General features: G+C 42.0%; 1 protein-coding gene across 1 annotated transcript in view; it reads right to left on the reverse strand.

The window, feature by feature from the left end:
• Positions 1-1,442: 1,442 nt before the first annotated feature.
• TTN (titin) overlaps positions 1,443-20,558 on the reverse strand; it is a 266,306-nt gene continuing 247,190 nt past the window's right edge. Inside the window, exons 323-341 of the mRNA XM_058664684.1 lie at positions 19,609-19,914; positions 19,241-19,522; positions 18,480-19,073; positions 18,089-18,376; positions 17,697-17,996; positions 16,600-16,902; positions 15,705-16,007; positions 15,023-15,607; positions 14,586-14,891; positions 14,177-14,476; positions 13,129-13,704; positions 12,724-13,029; positions 11,705-12,298; positions 5,970-11,584; positions 5,368-5,524; positions 3,962-4,653; positions 3,717-3,870; positions 2,903-3,205; positions 1,443-2,767 (exon numbers count right to left, since the gene is read on the reverse strand). Coding sequence (XP_058520667.1) covers positions 2,469-2,767; positions 2,903-3,205; positions 3,717-3,870; positions 3,962-4,653; positions 5,368-5,524; positions 5,970-11,584; positions 11,705-12,298; positions 12,724-13,029; positions 13,129-13,704; positions 14,177-14,476; positions 14,586-14,891; positions 15,023-15,607; positions 15,705-16,007; positions 16,600-16,902; positions 17,697-17,996; positions 18,089-18,376; positions 18,480-19,073; positions 19,241-19,522; positions 19,609-19,914 — 12,263 coding nt within the window. The 3' untranslated portion in view covers positions 1,443-2,468. The remainder of the gene's footprint in view (positions 2,768-2,902; positions 3,206-3,716; positions 3,871-3,961; positions 4,654-5,367; positions 5,525-5,969; positions 11,585-11,704; positions 12,299-12,723; positions 13,030-13,128; positions 13,705-14,176; positions 14,477-14,585; positions 14,892-15,022; positions 15,608-15,704; positions 16,008-16,599; positions 16,903-17,696; positions 17,997-18,088; positions 18,377-18,479; positions 19,074-19,240; positions 19,523-19,608; positions 19,915-20,558) is intronic.

Genomic DNA, 20,558 nt, shown 5'->3' on the forward strand with positions numbered 1-20,558 from the left:
TGGAGCAGTTGGAAGGATGACACGGGCACATCTGTTTTGCTTTCTTCAATGCTAATTTTAGTTTTATACCAAAGTTATGTACTGTGGCCTCTCCTCTGGTTTCTTAATTCTTATGAAGTAGACTTGAGACATGAGTAGCTGTGCAAATGGGTGTTTTTGTGGGAGAATGCTCACCATATGCTCAGCTGCCATCTTGGTCTGTCCTCAAAGTGTTTTCGTGAAAAGTTTCAGAGATGAATATGAAGGTAAATTTATCAATGAGAACTGTATCTAGGCTTTTAAAGCAAAACTGCCAAATACTTCCCACATAATAATTTAAGTATGTGCTGGGATAGGTGCTTGGTACAGTGGTCAAGATGGTTCTTTTTTGGACGGAGGGAAGTGTTTTTGGTTAACAAGTGAAGTTTCTGCCTGTGCTGCCATGTGGCAGCTAGTTTGAATTTTAGCTTCACTTTCTCCCATCTAGTTCCTTGCTAATTTGTCCCCAGGAAAAGCAGTGCAAGAAGGTCTAAGTGTGTGGGCCTCTGCACCCATGTGGGAGAAAGGAATAAAGCTCCTGGCTTTGGCATGGCCCACCCCATGTTGCTGTGGCAATCTGGGAAGTGAACCAGAGGGTGGAACATCTTTCTCTCCCACAAAATAAATCTTCAATTCAAGTCCTCCTCCTCCCTAACCACCCCCCCACCCCAAAAGAGACTAGCATGGTGGTATACCAGGTAAAGCTATGGACTGTGATGAAGGCATTCGGTATAGGTGATAGCTTGACTCTGGCTGCTCTACTTCTCATCGAGCTCCCTACTAATGCACCTGGGAAAGCAGAAGAGGGTCCAAGTGATTGGGCTCCTGTTCCCCTGTAGGATACCTCGATGGAAGCTCCTGGTTCCTGGCTTCAGCCTGGTCTAGTCCTGGCTAGTAAGGCCATTTGATGAGAGAACCAGTAACTGAAAGATATCTGTCTCTTCCTTTCTCTCAGTAACTCTTTTTTCAAATAAATAAGTTGAACTTTAAAAATAAAAGTTTAGAAATGTTATGTGAGATGCCTGCATCCCACATGATAGTGTCTGGATTCAAGTCTCAGCTCCAGCTTCCACTTCCTGCTAATGTGTATCCTAGGAAGCAGTACCCTGAGACCCTGTTGACTGGGTCCCTGCCATTCTTGTAAGTAATCCTGGATTGAGATCCTGGCTCCTGGCCTCAGCTTAACCAAGCCTTGGCTATTGCAGGCATGTTGGTAGTGAACTATGGATATTCAGATCTCTTTTTGTCCTTCTCTAGTTCCCTTCCCTGTCCCATTCTCTTCTGTTTTCCAAATAAATGAAAAAAGAAGTTATAAAAAGTTAAAAACATTTGCCTAAATGAACTTATACAGGCTAATTTGAATTTGTTTTACCTTATGATCATTTGTTTCCCTACTCCAAAATTTCACAGAAAACAACCACACATTTTGAGGTGCAGATAGCTTGCTTTATTTTGTTGTTACTATCTCAAGGAGGTCCAACAATTACAACTAACAATTGAATTTATACTTGCATGAAAAGAACTACATCAAATTGAAATTTGGGGCAGTCTGTAACATTGTTTTTGATTTAACGACAGCTTTATGTTGTTGTTATGCATTATGTTTTGCTGTGGCTCATTGCTTAGCTGCCCAGTTTTTCAGGCGTAATTTTATTTTAGAGCTACCACACGAAGGCATTGGCTGCACCTGAGACCCCCAAGAGCTGACACTGCTCTGGCATGGGAATACTTGAACAGCTTGGTTAAATGAGGGGATGGCCAGGAGATGTTACTTTTTCCAAGCTATCCAGGCACTCTTTCTGTCAGAGGCAGTGTAAAGTGAGCGAACAAAGTGTTGGCCGTTACACTTTGCTCTGGTAATCATTAAGTCATAATTTAGAGTGTGACATCATCAGAAGATGTAAGACGTTTAAGTGTTGCTTACAGGAGGGTAAATGCAAACATCACCAATGCCTTACATTTCTGATTCAATAGGTATTAGTGCATACATCAGATGACATGCACAGAATCATCATCTTTTAGGTGGAGAGGACATCATCAATGGGGAATTTCTCGACCCACTGAGGCATACTTAGACATCAACAGTATGTTGAGGCACAAAGATTGGCAAGTGTTGAGTAGGGTATTCGTTCCATAGGAAACTTTCTCCTACCAACAGTTTGTTTCTTAAGTTACACTGTAAAGTGTCATAAAAGTAATGGTACAAAACTTTATAACCGTTAATTCGGCTATATACAGTATGTACATGTCAGTACGAAATGTATAATAATCTTAGGTCAATAATTATGAGAAGATTGAAATGCACATTTTTGAACGTCGACTCATTTAGGTTGATACAAAACTACTTCTTAAAAAAAATATTTACAGATCAGAAAGATTAGTCCATGTGGATTATTTGTGAAAAGTTAAGAATGAATAAGTATAGAGCATATGTAAGAGCACAGGCCCTCTTACATGGATCGAATGTTTATATTCACAGTGGCAGAGTCAGATCCAAATTCATTCCCTAGGCTCAGGGTGTAAAGTCCACCATCTTGTTTCTGAACATCCATGATGATCAGTGTTGTCAGGTCATCTGTGTTTTCAATGTGGAATCTTCCTTGTTGCTCTTGATTTTGGATTTTTCTTCCACCACACGACCATGTTATCTCTGGGGTAGGTTCACCCGTAAAAGCACAGGCAACTGTCAGAACTTTGCCTTCATCAATGCTGATGTCAGAGGGAAGGGCTTCAATTTTAGGTGGAATTCCTTTATGGAACAATAACAAACAAAAGCTTTTAGGATCACTGAAAAGAGTTGTGATCTGCTTTCTACTGAATCATGTGCTAAAGACTACCCAGGCTACTTGGCTTGACTACCTCTACCAGTAATTTTATTGCTCACCTCTGATGCCTGCTTTAAGCATTCTACTGGTTGAGCTTTCCAGTTGGGTCATACTAGATTTTCCCATAAAACTGCTGGAACTCATTTCTACAAAGGACTCTTGCATGGAGGACATGCTTTGGGCAGACATGCTTGCAAATTTCATTTCGGTCATGCTGCTAGCACTGCTGCTGCTGAAACTGCTGAAGGAGGCCTCCTGCTTAGAGGCAGACATTTGGACTGACTGAGACGAGAAGCTTCCGTGCAAGCTCGTATCACCACTTGTCCTCAATACTACCTCTCTGGGAGGTTCTTCAACTAGAGCTGTGGAGCATAGCAGATACACAGTGAACATCAATGACATACGGTTAATTGGTGACATCTGACATTGACTTACATAAGTGGAAACCTAGACACACAGGAACATAACTGAAACGATCTGCTGTTGAAGCATAAGCAAGTGCATATATACATACATTTATCAAGAGCTAGCTCAATGTTCCCAAGAAGTGAATCCTTATATTTGCATTATATTACATGCAGATGCTAGGAATCAGTAAGAGAAAAAGTGATTAGTCATAGATAACTATTGTTATATTGTATATTGTGAAAATAAATCAGAGCAGTTGGTAGCTTCACTTGGCCAAACTTCTATTTAACTGTAGAGAAATTTTGACCGTAAGGATGCATTCACCCAGGATATATTCACTTACATGTTGAATGAACAAGGCTTCTGAGAGTTTGCTGACCTCACAAGACACTGTGCAAAAGCCCCAGAAAAACAAAACATGTAAAGATCATAGGCAAGTAAGAACAATGACAAAGTTATACTTACGGAGGACCACCAGGGAAGCTGTAGCTGAACATTGGCCATGGAAATTTTTGGCCTTAATTGTGTATTTTCCACTGTCACTTACTGATGCGTTTTGGATTTCGAGAGTGTATATGTTTCTGGAGCGACTTACACTGATGTGTGAAGAAACAGAAATCTAAAATGAAGGGAAAAACATATTTATGTTCTTCAGCAACAGATGTGGCACTTAAACTTTTCTTAAATAGTATATTTATAATTAAACTTACTGGCAGGTTGTTTTTAAGCCATTCAATATCGGGAGATGGCTCTCCACTGATTTCACAGGAAAAGCGGACATTTTGTCCTTCATTAATGTTCTGGGATCTAGGCTGTGAGATGAAGGCTGGAGCGCCTGAGAGTTTTTTGCTCAAGGTCAAATCATACTGACACTTGATGATCCCTTCCCTCGTTTTGCCTATGCAGGTGAGGATTCCTTCATCTTTGTGACTGGCTTGCTTGATAGTTAGGGTCTGATCACTGCCTGAAACACCGTATCGGTACTCCTCAGAGTTAGTGAGCTCCCTTCCATTCAGGACCCATTTCACATCAGTGGCATCTGCAATGTTGGCTCTTAATGTCACTTTTTGCCCGTCGGTTATGCTCATCTGAGTAGAAAATGCTTTAATCTCAGCATCAGTTCTGATTTCTTGAGATGTCTTTGATGTTTTTGTGACTTCCTCATGCACAACCGATTTTTCCAAGGACATGGCTGCTGATTTCTTGACATCTTCAGAAATCAGGACCTTGGAGGCTTCATCCTTGAGGGCTAATTTTTCTTGAGATTTCACTTCTGACTTCTTGGTTTCCTCGGAGGTTACAGATTTTTGGGAAACCTCCTCTTGGACAACTGCCGCCTTCTGAGATGCAACTTCAGAGGCCTTTTGGGTAGATATCTTTTGTGCCTCACTGTCTTTTACAGCTAAAAAGAAAACCACATGTTGTTAGAAATAGACACCTGTCCTTTACTTTTATAGATTCTAAAAGCAAGAAATATAGAGACAAATTTGGCTCTTATATGCGGTGTAGGTAATATCTGATTATTTCTAAGTTCCAATCTTGGGAAATTGTAATGCCTGAATTTAGAGATTAGGGAAATGATTTCTTAAACTAAACAAAGTTGTAAATGATTCGTAAGTCCCAAAAATAAAGGTTTTAAAGATTGTCCAAGGATTTGGGAGATGTGTGGATATGAGATTTCAAGTAACTGAAAAAGTAGTTTTTTTTTTTTTAAAGACTGAGATGAAGTCAGCTTATTTTGACTGGGAAAATTAATATAGCTCTTTTATTACCTTTGCCCTCTTTTGGGAAATCAGCAAAGGTGAAGGTTTAGGAAAGCAGTATCACTTTTGTCTGCCTGACTTTAAGCCTAAGTATTCCTGGAAACAGTGGCTGGCTCTATGGAAGCTTATATAACACTACATATAATTGGCTCTTAAAAATGCTGTCAGTGCTAATATAAATTCACATACCAACCTCAAAGACACACAAGTCTTCATTTGTGGGGATATATGCTATGCTCGAATTAAAGCAGTGCCATTGTAGTGTATTCTTAAGTGCTTGTGGAATAAGGAATGTTTAGAAATATATCCATGATATTTTCTGAAGAATGTTGATGAGAATAAATCCAGCTTACCTTTTATTATTAATTTGCAGCTAGAGGTCACAGAACCAGCTGAGTTAAATACTGTACACATATAAAGTCCACTGTCAGAAGTATTAGTCTTATGAACTTCTAAGAAGAATCCTCCTTTGTCTTCAGAGATTTTATATTTATCTCCTTGTGTGATAGCCTGCACAATGCAAGAAAGTGAGGTTTTTTTTTTACATTTTTTTAAAATTACAAAATCAGACACAGGAGGAAAGACAGAGAAGAAGATCTTCCATCCAATGATTTACTCCCTAAGTGACTGCAATGGCTGGTGCTGTGCCAATCTGAAGCCAGGAGCCAGGAACTTCCTCTGGGTCTCCCACATGGGTGCAGGGTCCCAAGGCTTTGGGCCATCCTCGACTGCTTTCCCAGGCCACAAGCAGGGAGCTGGATGGGAAGTGGAGCTGCCGGGATTAGAACTGGTGCCCATATGGGATCCCGGGGCATTCAAGGTGAGGACCTTAACCATTAGGCCACCACACCAGGCCCAAGAAAGTGAGTTTTTAAAAGTGAGTGTAAGCTTTCTATGGGAGGTGGGAAGGAGGGGAGAGTTGAGTTTAGAAGATAGAATTAAGGGACAATGTTACCTTGCCATCCTTTGTCCAGGTGACAGTAGGCTTGGGTTCTCCAGTAGCTTTAACTGAAAATTTGGCGACACTATCAGAAGAAATGGTTGTATCCTGCAGCCCAGTAACAATGACTGGTTTTGAAGAAACTGCATCAGGAGCTTTCAGTTCAGTCTTCTTCGTTTCTGTTGACTCAGCAGTTTTCTGAGTAGCTTTCTTGGTTTCTGATGTACGTGACACCTGCTCGTGGATACTCTTAAAGGCTTGTCCCTTAAACTGGAAGCTAGTTTTGGAAGTTCCACCTTCACTAGAGATCTCACAAACGTATTCTCCACAATCGGATTCAGTGAGACTCAGAATTTTGAGCTCATAGGTGCCATCTGCCGAATAGTGAAACTGGAAGTGCCCATTTTCTTTCAGTTTCTTGCCATCTTTATACCAGGCGACCTCTTTGACGCACAGTATGCTACTCTCAACTGCACAGGTCAGCTTGGCTATGTCCTTAGAAGCCTCTGCTTTCAGGGACTGAGTAATCTTGGGTGGGGCAGAGACAGGGAGCTGCTGAACCTTCTCGGTTGATGGGGGTTTTGTCTCTGTGGGTGACACAGCTTTTGCTGGAGAAGTCACTGGTTCTGGAGACTTCACACGCTTCGGAGACTTCACTGCTTCTGGGGATTTTACCCGAGGCTCTGGGGACTTGACTCTCGGGGGTGACGTCACAGCCTTTTCAGTAACCTTGGCCTTGTGAACTGTCAGAGTGAATTGGGCTTCTTGCTTGCCTTCACTGTTTTCCACTACCACGCTGTAGTGGCCCTCATCAGAAGCCTGAACTGAAGAGATCTCAAAGGTTGATTTGTACTTGGTGGTGGTCACTTGGTGGCGGGCGGAAGTGCTTATGGTCTGTCCTCCACGCAGCCAGGTCACAGCTGGCACTGGTTCACCATCTGTGTCACAGGAAAACCTTGCAGTCTCGCCTTCATAGACTGTTAGAGACCGAGGCTTTGTAAGAATTCTTGCTGCCAGAGTCGTCTTGATCTTTCTGGATGTGGACTTTTCTTCTAGGGACTTTTCTTCTAGTGTAGCACTTTTCATTTCTGCCGATGCATGGTGTTCGTAGGAGGAGAGGCTCTCCCTGGTTTCTGTCATCAGGGACTTCACTTCTCTGACGGAAGAAGCAGCTTCCATCTCGGATGTTTTCTTAAATGATGAAACTGCATATGCTTCTGTTCTTGTCAGCTCAGGGAAAACTGACCTGGGGACGTCCTCGTCTCTGCGCCGGGAGGCATAGGTGGTGTAGTCCCCCCCAGTTACGTCCAAGGTTGCGTAGTCAGAAGCTTCACCTTTGTAGTTGGTGCACACGGCTCTGTAGGTTCCGCTGTCATCAATGTGACAATCCAGGATTTCCAGGGTCAGGACTCCACTTGTGTTGGTGTAGTGAATCTTGCTGCTTTCTTCGAGTTCCACACCATTGTGGTACCACTTAACTTCAGCAGTTGGTTTGGACTGAACGTTTAAGATGAAACGTGTATTCTGGCCACACGGTACCCTGTGGGAGCGCATTCTTAAGGTGATTCGAGGGGCGTGGTCCAGTGTGAAAGGCTGCTGGCTCAGAACTTCATACTTCCGTTCAGATGTCTTTTGAGTCTTTAAAGCAGCTTTCATGGACTCATACCTGGAAAAGATGTCAAATCTTGCAGACCTCTCAAATCTTGAAAGTGATCTCTCACTAGACACTGGGCTAGGGGATCGCGGGCGTGTTCTCTCTGGAGTGGGGGACCTTCTTTCTATGTCATCTTCATATTCCTCAGCTGGTTGTGGTCGTGACCGGATCAGCTCAGACACTGGCCGCATTAACTCAATATAAGTTGGTGACAGGGAGCGCCGCCGTCTCAGTAGCCTCGACACGGATGAGGATGATTCTCTTTGCGTGTGCTTTGATAACTCATATTCTTCCTCGATTTCAGTGATCTCAGTCACTTGTCTTTGTCGTTTCGACTTCTTTCTTGACTTTTCTTCCTTTGACAGGTGGTCAAGCTCACTTTTGTATTCCGAGAGGCGCTGGGTGGTAATCACAGGACGAAGCAGTTCTTCGTCTTCCTTCTCGGCCATGATCCTTTGCCGTTGCTTCGGCTGCCTGTATGCGGCCCTGGCATGCCGTTCGTGCAGTTCTGCGTAACTTGTGCTAGTCTCAGTCTTTGTCGGGATGTGATAAGTTGAATATCTGAAGTCTTTTCTTGTTTCCTCCGTCTTTACATGAGCTTGCGGTGAGGAATAGCGTAGGCTTGACAGCTCAAAACGTGGAGGACTTCGGCTGGGGGGTGAAGCTGAAAAACCCAGTTCCAGCTCCTCTTCAAGACGCAGCCTCTCTTCCTCTGTTCTTTTCATTGCCAAGTAGTCATCAATGGGAAGGAGCAATTCTTCATCTGAGATGTCACCCAGGGAGCGTCTTCTGGGTCTGTAGTAAAAACCATAATCAGGAGAAGGTGTATGCCGGCGGGCTGGTCTCACAATTTCAAGGTCATCTTGTGACAGTTTGGGAATGCGCCATTTAGGTCTGTATTGATCTGTAATGCGTGGAAGAGGCATCACATAGAACTGTTCCCATCTCGAAAGGCGGATGCGCTTGGGCCTTTTCTGTACAACCCTGTCAATTTTTCCAGGCATTTCAAATTGGTCACGTATCTTTTTATACCATTTCATGTCAGACATTGGCACAAATTGCTTAATGTGCTGGTCTTCCTCGATGGTGGTATGCTTGTACTTGCGTGGCTCTGGGACCTCATAAGGCATACGGAGCTTTCTTTCCTCCTTCTTTTCTTCTGTCTCAAGTCGGTATTCTCCCTTAACAGTCTTGGTGCTTACGGCTGGTTTGTACAGGATGGCAGCTTCTCGCAGAGCCTCTTGGGCCACCTGTGTCAGTGGCACAGACTCCGTTCCAGACAGAATTTCAGCCATGCGTAGTGTCTTGTCAATTTGCCTTTGTACATGTCGTTCACGTTCCTCCTTACTTTTGTATTCCTGTTTCACGTACCTCAGGCGTTCCACCTGCAGGTGAGCTTGGCAGCTCGTGGAGCCAGCTGTGTTTGTGGCTGTGACTCTGTAATAACCTGTGTCTTCAGGCAAGGTATCCCTGATGTGCAAGGCATAGTAATCCAAGCCTTCATGGACAATTTCAATATTGGGCCCAAGGGACAAGGGCTGACCATCCTTCTCCCATTTTAATGTTGGTGGGGGGATGCCAGACACTCGGATCTCGAAGCAGATGCTTTGGCCTTCTTGACATTCTGCATTGGCCAGTAGCCGCTTGAACATGGGTCTTAAGGTCGTTTCTGTGGGGGGTGGGTGTGGTGTTACACTCAGCTTTGCTTTACAGCTGTCCTCACCATATTTGTTTCTTGCCACCACAGTATACTCAGCATCATCTTCTGTCATTACATTGTTGATTGTTAACTGGTAAAGACCCTTGTCAGACTCAAATACGTACTTCTTGTCATCGTCACCAGGCTTGATTTTCTGACCTGATTTATACCACGTGACACGAGGTTCTGGGTGGACGGTTATCGTTACTCCAAACCGGACATTTTCACCCACATAAGCTGTCTTGTTATAGAGAGGCAGGGTGAATTCTGGTGGCCTTTCCAGGAGTCTCATTGCATCTGTTCTACGCTTAATTTTCTTCATGGTTCTGCGGCAGTAGTAATCATAGACTTCTCTCACGCCTTTCACAAACAGGTCTGCATAAGAACTGTCTTCACCATAGTCATTGACTACTTTGCATCTGTAGGTACCGTCATCAAACTTGGTAATGTCTTTGACATACATGGTGGCCACTCCATCTTCATAGGTGATTTCATATTTCTCACTGTTCTCCAGCTGTCTGACACCAAAGTACCAGGTCACTTGAGTGGACTGATCATAATTTTCAATCTTGCACACATATTTGACATAACCTCCTTCTTCACCAACCGCATGCATTATCTGCCCAGAAATTGGGCCAATTTCAATGGATGCCACTTTGACTTTGGCAACAGTCACTCCCCTCTGAGATCTAATTGCACCACCACAGGATACCCGGGCTGCTGACACCACCATGTTCAGGTCTTTCTTGATCAGAGTGTGGTAGTAGCGCCGGTGTTTTAATGTTCTTATCACTTTGGTACTGACTCTCTCTATCTTCTGCTTCAGCCATGGGTGCTGGAGTGCCTCAGATGCAGTCATGCGAGACTTCCTCTCTTTCACCAAGAGTCGGTCAACAAAATCCATGGCTTCCAGGCTAATTTCTTTGAATGCTTCTTCATCAAATGTATATTCAGCATTCATGATATTCTCAATTATCTGTTGGTTAGTTTCAGCCAAGAATGGGTTGACACCGCTCAACAGCACATATACCAGGGTTCCAAGCGACCACATATCTGTGGCTGTGCTGACCACATCGTGCTGGTGAACTTCAGGTGCATAGTACTCAGGAGCAGTGAACTGAAGCCTGAAGTTGTCCCCTGGCTTCAGCTGACGAGCTTGACCAAATTCTATTATTTTAATGACAGAGCTCTTCCTTGTTTGATAAATGATGTTTTCTGGTCTGATGTCAAAGTGTCCAATATTATGACTGTGTAAGAACTCCAGTGCTTCACAGACTTGGCGAACATAGCTTACAATTTCTCTTTCATTGAGCTCAAAAGCACTTGTGTTAATGCGCTCAAATATGTCAAGACCTGATATGAATTCGAAGATCATAACTAATTCTTCCATGCTTTCAAATGATTCATGGAGGTATAAGATGTTTCTGTGCCTAGCAATGTTGAGGATGGAAATTTCCTTCTTTATCAAAACCTGATCAGTCCCTTTGACTTTGACAAATTTGGCCATGAATGTCTTCTTAGAGGAAGTTTCAACACAACGGTGGACAATTCCAAACTCACCCCGCCCCAGGTCTTCAGCAATCATATATTTCTCATAGAGTTCCTTGGTTTTGGAGTGAGAGGCTTTAGTCATGGAAACCTCCCTGGTTTCATCCACTTCCTCATCGTAGTTCATGGCTCTGGTTTTATCTTCTTTGGTGACAGTTGGTTCTGATGGCTCAGAGGGCTTGCTCAGGCCAAACTTATTTTCGGCTATTACCCGGAACTGGTAACTTGTTTTTCCAAATAAGTTGATCACAGTATAACGTGTTTCTCGGGCCTGTCCTACACGTAGCCATCTTTCCGCAGTAGTTGCACATTTTTCAATAATATAGTTTGTGATTTTGCTGCCACCATCAGTAGCTGGCTCGGTCCAGGTTAAGTTGACAGAATCTCGTGAAACATCGCTCACTTTGACTCCTCTGGGTGGGTCAGGAACATCAGCCACATCCAGTTCAACTGTCTTTTGGTCAATTCCAAATCTGTTTTTAGCACAGACCACATAGAAACCAGCATCTTTTCTCTCCACTCCATTGGGGAAGACAAGTGACGTGAAGGACCTAGTGACAATAACTTGGTATTGGCCGTTATTGTCAATGAGATCTTGTCCTTTCTGCCAGGTGATCACAGGATCTGGTTTCCCACTAAAAGGTATCTTGATGCTCACCACTTCACCTCGGAGAGCATGAACAGCTCCCATGCCTTCAAGGTTTTTAGGTAGATGTATCTTAGCTGGAACTGCATTAGAAGTAAAAATGAGAATAATTATTAACATGTAACAACATCTAAGTGTAACACTTTCCCCTATAAATTAGTAAGTCATTTAGCACCAAACAGATGTTTATGATGTATTTTTACCTTCTACTTCCAAGGAGGCAGTGCCAGACACAGATCCACCTTGGTTAGTAGCTCTGACTTGGTAAACTGTGGCATCATCATCTGTGACACTTGCAATGATGAGCTGGTGGTAGCCACCTTTAAATTCTTGAATTCTGTACTTCAGTCCATCTGCAATGATTTCTTTGCCTTGTCTGTACCATTTCACAACGGGTTTTGGATGACCAGTCACTTTGCAGACCAAAGTAGCATTGCTCTGGTATCTGACATTTAGATTTCTCAGTTCCTCTTTGAAGTGTGGGGCCTGAATTGGGACGTCAGATTTAGGAGTGACAGGCTCAGATATCTCACTCCATTCACTTTCCCCACCTAGGTTTTCACACTTCACACGGAATTCATACTCAAGACCTTCAATAAGGTTTTGCACTGAAAAGACAGTTTCTCGGATTTCTTCTGTTGTCACAGCAATCCATTTGTTCTGCTTCTTCTCGCGCTTTTCAAGGTAGTAATTTCTAATCTTTGCACCCCCATCACTGGCAGGTGGCTTCCAAGCCACAACACAAGAATCTTTTGTGAGAGCAGTAATTGTTGGTTTTCCAGGAGCACCTGGCTTTTCTGTTAAAATAATGATTTTAAAAAAAAGAAATGAGTCAGGAGGCAAGTTTATTAAAGGTTATTTTAAAAATTAGAATGAGTCCAAAGTTTGATTACAATAGCTATTCTACTACTTTAGGATCAGAAAATGATAAAAAACCAAAGTTCTTTTTTAAAGGGGGATAGGACATATTTTTCCTCACTTATATATGCAAATATTCAATGTTAAGTGGGGGAAAAGGCATTTGTTCTTTATCTGAATCTTTGTGCTTTATTTTATTTTATTTTTAATTGTATGATACAATTCCATACACTCTGGGATTTTTTTCATCCCCTCCCCATGCTTTCCTCTTCCATGCTTTACTTCCAAAATTAATTTCTGCTCAAGAGTTCTCATGTGTAAAATGCCATCCTCACATGGGAAATAACAATCAGGTCATACTCACCAAATGGACTCTTAATGATCACAATTGAGGAGACCTCTAGAGGGTCACTGATACCAAAGGTGTTCTGAGCTGAAACCCGGAAGTAATAGCCAGCGTTTTCCGTGAGATTCACTATCCTACAGGTTGTCACTGAGATGGCTGAAGACACCAATTGCCATTCAGCCCCTTCCTTGGCCTCACATTTCTCCACCACATAATTGGTGATCCAGGAGCCACCATCATCTGCAGGTGGTTTCCAGCTGATGACTACAGAATTTTTCAACAGAGCTTCAATCACAATAGGCCCTGTAGGTTTGTCTGGTTTATCTGTTGGAAGAAAAATACAATTGCATTGGTTTTCATAGTGTTTTTTAAGACTTAAAGATTGACAACGAAAATGGGACAACAAAAATGAAAACAAAATACCTTGTATTTCCACATCAAGTGTAGCATCAACTGTTCCAAAAGCATTGCTGAGTTGAACTTTGTATTTCCCAGCGTGAGTCTTACGTTGGACATTTTTCATGACAAGATGAGTATAGTGCTCTGTGTTCTCAATGGTAATGTTCTCTGAGTTTTGCAAAAGTTTCTGTCCATGGAACCAAGTCATGGCAGGTACTGGACGACCAATGTACATGACATGGAGTCGAAGTGTAGAACCCACAGCACCATAATACTTCTCTTTCAGTGGGTACCCAGGATGGAACTGTGGTGCTGCTTGGAGGAGAAGCTTACTACTGCTCTCTACTTCTCCAACTTCATTAGTAGCTATGCAGGTATAAACACCTTCATCTTCTTGTTCCTCTGTCATTACAGTTAAAGTATGTGTGCGTCCATCTGAAGACATCTTGTATTTCCGGCTTTGTACGAGTTCCTTACCAAATCTGTACCATTTAATGTCAGGAAGAGGTCTTCCAACAATCTGGCACGAGAGTTGAGCAGGTTCACCCAGTTTGGTGGTAACGTCCTTCATTTCCTGGCGTACTCCTGGGGCCTCTCCAGCTGAAGGATGTGAAAGGTCATGTTAATGCATTGTCACTTCTGAATCTGGAGTCCTGTCCTTGTTCATCAGGAGTGGATTTATTCTATTGATAACTTTGTTAGATATCATGAAATATGTATGAGTCTGTTTCTTAAAGACTTTCAAAAATGATTTTCTCAGGGCTATCTGGGAAAATAGGAATTCACTGAATGGATCATCACATTATTATGTAAAGTGACTTTTCTCTTTTCAATTGGCAAGGCATGAATCGGTTTCAGATTTTGTTAGGATGTATGGAAAGCTTTGCGTCTGAGGGGAAAACCACTACAGAAAGTTGCTTAGTTCACTGTACCAATATTTCCTACTGATATAATGCTTTCCTATATCCCTTCCCATAAAGCTTCCCAGCCTTCTATTTAGTACATTAGAAGAATTAGCCTTAACATGTTGTATAGTTTGTAAATCACAAGCAGAAACCTAAAGGTTACTTACATGTGAGCTTAGTCTTTACAGACATAGCGGTTCTTCGTGGTCTGCTAAGCCCAGTTTCATTCTCAGCAAATACCCTGAATTCGTACTCAGTAGATTCGAGCAAACCTCCTATTGTAAATTGCTTGTCCTTGATCCGCTCCTTATTGCTCTTCTTCCAGGCACTGTCTCCAGACTGCCTGTATTCAACCCAGTAGCCCAGGATTTCTTTGCCACCATCACATTCAGGTTTTTCCCACTGTAGAGTGACACTATCTTTGGATATTGAAAGAATCTCAAGTTCTCCTGGTTGACTCGGTTTATCTGAAGTATTTGAAAACAAATGAAGAATCAGTTTTGCTGATAAAATAAAAAGAAAAGACTAAAGATTTTTGTCTTGGAGTTAACTCCCCTTAGAAAACTCTTTCCTTACCAAATGGATCTTTGCAAACAACTGGTTCAGAGGCAGGGCTGGTCTCACTGAGGCCGACTTCATTCTGGGCGATGATACGGAACTGATATTCAGCATCAGGAACGAGCCCAGTGACGGTGTACATTGTAGTGGTTATCTGCGTCTTATTGTGTCTGACCCATTTGTCGGTTGATGTCTCCTTGCGTTCAATGTAGTAGCCTGTGACCCGAGAACCACCATCATCTTTGGGCCGGGACCAGGACAGGCTAACAGAACTCTTGGTCACATCCAGTACTTCTGGAGGATTGCTTGGAGGTTCTGGTGGATCTGCAAACATAAGTGCAAACACAACATGTTTAGAGCACAATTTCAAAAGTAAAAGTTGAAGGCTTTCCTTTAAAAACAAACAACAAACACTGAGATAATTTTGATCATTTTGTGGTTGAATGAGCACTTACTCAGTGGTGTTTTTGGTATGACTGGTTCCTCAGATTTCAAGGGTTTGCTTATGCCAAACTGGTTTTCAGCTGACACACGGAAATGGTATTCCACATTTTCTTTGAGGCCTTTTACCACCAGAGATGTGCCACGGACTCTGGAATCAATAGTATACCAGGCTGCCTTAGGTACTTCTCGTCTCTCAAGTATGTAGCCCAGGATGTCAGCACCACCATCATCTGAAGGGGGTCTCCAGCTGACCCTTACAGAGCGGGCTTGTATGTCATCATATTCAAGGGGTCCTTCTGGAGTGTTGGGGCTTCCTATCACCTTAACTTTGATGTAAACAGCCTTCTTGCCACATTTATTTTCCAAAACCAGGTCATAGGTGCCAGAGTCATTTCTGTCTGCTTCCTTGATCACAAGCTCAGTGTGAGTTTCAGAAGTTGCAATCATGGCACGCTTACTAACATCTTGGCCTTCCTTAGTCCATTTGCATATTGGGATTGGTTTTCCTTTGATTGGTATGGTAAGTCTGATCACTCCACCTTGTCTTACAAAGACACCTTCCTGGTATCTTTCGTCAAGTTCATAATCAGGATATTCTGGGGGAAAATTAGGTTTACAATTTAGAATTGGACAGGGAGAGAGGGAAATAAATATTAAGGTAGTTCTAGCAGAAATTAAGTGATTGTGTCTTACCAAGCATTTCGGTGACTTTCACTGTTCCAGGTACCTCAGCAGGTTCCCCTGGGCCACCTGCATTACAAGCTAGGACACGGAATCTGTATTCAGCACCCTGAGGTAGGTGTGTTAGCGTATACTCCCGAATCTTGGTGGGTGTGGTGTTACATTTGGTCCATTCGTGTTGATCCACTTTTTGCATTTCAATCAAGTAGCCCGTGACTTTAGATCCTCCCTCATCTTCTGGAATACTCCAGGCCAGGGAGACGGATGTCCTTGTAGTATCTGTAACTCTTGGGTTTTGTGGCTTTCCTGGTGGAGCTTGAAAGAAAAATAAAGCAACAATATACTTGTCAAAGTTGCTATCAAGTTGAAAATCATCTGTACCATCTAACAAATTCAGCAAACAGCTGAAATATATTAGCCTTAAATAGTTCTAAATTGTGAAGATATATTTCATCATATCAGTTAGAAATGTTTCAAGGTTTTACTTGTCTAGTTGTCTTATGTGGCTTACCTGTGTACCATTAACACCTTGCGTTTATCATGACTGCTTTACATTGGGAAATACTAATGTATTTCGCCATTTTATTTATGATAGAAGGCACATTTTATGAGTCTCATTTTAAAGAAGTGGAAACAGATCCATGAAAAATATGAAAAGTTTCCTAGAAAACTGTATCATGGAAAATAATAACAATAATTGAAAAAATATTCTCTTAAAGGAATTACTGGGGAAAACACGTATTGGAGTTTTTGGGGGTGATGAAAATGTATCTTGCTGATTCCAAAATATGTATGGTAGTGATTACAATAGTACATTTAAAAAGAACTTATGAAATCACATGCATCAGAATCATGAGCTTTTCTTTAAGTGTTTTGAAATATCACTTGTATAAAAAAAAACATTTACCAATTGGATCCATGGCAACAACAGGCTTAGAAGGACGACTTGGCTTTCCGGTTCCTCTTGCATTAATGGCTGTGACACGGTGTTCATACTCTAAGCCTTCAATAAGGCCAGTGGAGCGGTACCGTGTCATTGTCACTGGTACTTTATTTACACGGACCCATCGATCTGCTCTCACTTCTTTGCGCTCCACAATATATCCTGTTACCTGGGAGCCACCGTCATCTTCCGGTGGGTACCAAGTAAGTGTCATGCCATCCCGGGAGACATCAAACACCTGTAATGTTTCTGGGGGTCCAGGAATACCTGCAGCAGGACAGAGGCAAACACAGCATAGCCATGTGATTAGGAAAGTAAAGATTCTATCTTTTTGTCAGTACCTGGCTTTACCCCTGTGGTTTAACTTTAGTACTTTTCTTGTTGATCATATTCTTGAGTTTTGTAAATGTTTATTAAGGATGTCCTCTGCATTTTTTCCTCACTTGCAACTAGTGCTTCCTCCTTGCTTTCCTTCCTTGCTTCCCTCCATCTTTAAAAAGATGTGTTATTTATTTGAAACAAAGATAGAGCATGAGAGAGAGTAAGATCGATTTTGCATCTAGGAGTTTATACCCTAAATGGCTGCAACATCCAAGACTGGCCTAGGTGGAAGCCAGGAACCAGGAGTGTCTTCCAGAACTCCCATGTTGGTGCAGGGGCCCAAGCACTTGGACCATCTTTCACTGCTTTCCTAACAGCATTACCAGGGAGTTGATTCAGAAGTGGAAAAGCCAGGACTTAAACCAGCACCAATATGGGGTGCTGGTCTCAGATGCTGGTTTAACCTACTGTTCTAATATCTTATGGAAAAAGTTATGATATTAAAATGTATTTATATATGTATATAAATTCAGGTTGAAAATCCAGAAAAGGAAGCTTGGAAAGTTACTGAGGCTAATTTTGTGACCTATTTTTTATTTACATTATAATACATATATACATTATATACTTATATAAGACATATATACATTATATACATTGTTGTTAATAGCAAATTCTTTTTATTTCTCCCACATTCAAAAGAGCAGAAGGGAAGAAAGTGGAAGATTCTGAAAACTTACTGATGCTGCTACGACATTCGATGACTTCAGACTGTAAGTAAGAGCCAATGCCGAAACGGTTTGTTGCAGCCACACGGAACACATACTCGTTTCCTTCAGTGAGTCTGGTAAACTTAAATGTTGGTCTAGTCACTGATTCAGAAACTGGCAGCCATCCTGGACGATGAGCATCGCGTTGTTCTACTACATAACCACTCAGTGGAGCCCCACCATCCAATTCAGGTGGTTCCCAGGAGATGGTCACTGATGTTGCCTCAATCTCCTCAATCTTGATGGGTCCAGTTGGTGGGCCAGGCTTGTCTGTACAAGAAAAATAAATTTGGGAAATGAATTCTCCCTTCAACCCACTATTGTGTTACAATACTATACTTTTATCTATCACCCATCCTTACCGAGGATAATAACTTTAATGGTCTCTGATGTAGTTCCAGTAACATTCTTCAATTCAAGTGTGTATTCTCCAGTATCTTTTATGGTGGTTTCACGGATGGTTAATTTAGCTACTTTAGCATGTGTTTCAACTGTGACACGATCTGATTCTCTCAATTTTGAACCAGCAAAGAACCAAGAAGCAGCAGGAGGTGGACGACCAGCAATAGGTATCACCAGCTCTACTGGTCTGCCAGCTGGGACATGGATGGTCTTTTGAGGCATTGTAGAAAGGTCAATTGTTGGCAACACTGTGAGAAAGAAATTAGGCGTTACCTCTAGTAGAAAACTTATGAATTCTGAATGTTTTCATTTTACTTTTCTGCTATTTTTGGGGGGCTGCTCAGTACATACCTCGGAGGTCTTGTACAGTCACAGCTGTGACGATCTCTCTTGGTTCTGACACTCCTTTCTCATTTTGTGCCCTCACCCTAAATAAGTACTGTTCACCTTCATTTAAGGAAATAACAGTGTGCTCTAGGATGGTGGGTTTTAAAGTCACAACCTTCATCCATCTCTCGGTGCCAGCTTTGCAGGCCTCCAGGATGTATCCAGTGAGGCGGCTGCCACCATCATAGAGTGGCTTCTCCCAGGCCAGGGTGACAGTAGATTTGGTGACATCGACCACTTCTAGCTTTGTTGGCACTAGTGGCACTTCTGAGACCAAGACGGCATCTGATGTTTCACAGGGCTCTCCAATGCCATAGATGTTTTCTGGCAGCACTCTGAAATAGTACATGGTTCCTTCTACAAGTCCAGAAACTCGGTAAAGTGTCTTGCTGCACTTGGTGGTTACTGTTTTGAATGCTCTCATGGCAGCCTCACGCTTCTCGATGATGTAGTTATTGACTGGAGCCCCACCATCGATTGTGGGAATTTCCCAAGTAATAGTCACAGAGTCTCTTGATACCTCCTTAACTTTAACTGAAGGACAAGGACCGGGAGTATCTAAAAAAGAGGGAAAAAATGTCAACCAATCAGATAAGGAGATATGGATATTTCATTAAGAAAATACAATCACTAGATTAAAATACAATCTCTAATCATTAAATGGCCACCTCTGTAGAGATTGTATTAATCATGAGACAGCACAGACATTTAAGAAAATGACTTACCAAATACTTTGACAAGGACTGTTGCTGATTTCTTGCCAGATTGATTCTCAGCTTCAATTGTGTATTTTCCAGCATCATACCGGTTAGCTTTATCCACAATAAGTAAAGAGTAGCTTTCAGTGTTATCAATAATTGCCCGATTGGCAAGATCAATGCCCTGCTTGCTCCATGTGATGACAGGAGGTGGTCTGCCAGACACAGACACCATCAGGCGCAGTGAGGCCCCAGCCCTGATGGTCACGGTCTTCTTTAGATCATCTGCAAGCTCGAGATCTGGTATTTCTGGGAAGTAAATGTCAAAATCTAATTAATTCATGAACAAAGATGTTGAGAGAAAAATTCATCCAAAAGCTTTAAATGATACGTACCTAGTCTTTCCACGGGCTCAATTTCGGTAGTTGATTCACTGTATTCGCTCATACCCTTCACGTTCACGGCAGCCACTCTGAAGGAATATTTCTGCCCCATTTTAAGGTCTGGCACAGTGAATTCATTGTTTCTTATTGTGGCGTTGGTATGCACTCGGTACCACTGGTCTGTGTCCTTTTCTTGCATTTCAAGAACGTATCCTATGATGTCAGAGCCGCCATCGTATGTGGGCTTCGTCCATGCCAGACTAATGCTGCGCTTGGTGGTATCCACAACTCTTGGAGCAGAAGGTGGTCCAGGGGTGTCTGTGGAATTTAGAAAGAGTAAGGCAAATATTCCACACATAAGGGAACATGTTGATTTGTACATTTTGTTTTACAAGATTTACAAAAGTATTGTTGATTTTTGTTCACACTCAACCCAGATAATTTCTAAGTAGGCCCTTAACAATATCAAAAGATAGCACTGGATACTATGTTGTTATCATTATTTTTAAGAATTTAATTAATTTTGGAAGGCTGATGTGTTCTTTCCTATTTAGGGTAGGTAAGCTGCATTCTTTGTTAGCTAAACTCATTGTTTAAAGCACTTAATTCCAGGGACTTTAGTTTTTCACTTTTTACAGGGCTAAGCTCACTTGGCACTTCCGTGAATTTCACGTTTCAAGAGTTGGTTTCTTCACCTTCAACGATGATTCATTTTAGCCTGTGGGCTCAAACTCTGTAAAAATATGTATTTCTGGTCTCTGGTGCTCTTGTGGCAATTATTTTGTTATTAACTTACTAAAATATTAGAGATTCCATGCTTCTGCTAAGCCTCTTCCTAAAAGGGTCTTTGTCTTTTCTCCTTTTATTAAAATGAACAGTATAATGCATTTCCCTCTGTTCTTGGATTTATAAAATACAACTATAGCTCTTTCATATAGAGATAATTTTGTTTTTCATAAACT

The sequence above is a fragment of the Ochotona princeps genome, chromosome 5 (genome assembly GCF_030435755.1).
Source record: "Ochotona princeps isolate mOchPri1 chromosome 5, mOchPri1.hap1, whole genome shotgun sequence".
In the NCBI taxonomy this organism is placed as follows: domain Eukaryota; kingdom Metazoa; phylum Chordata; class Mammalia; order Lagomorpha; family Ochotonidae; genus Ochotona; species Ochotona princeps.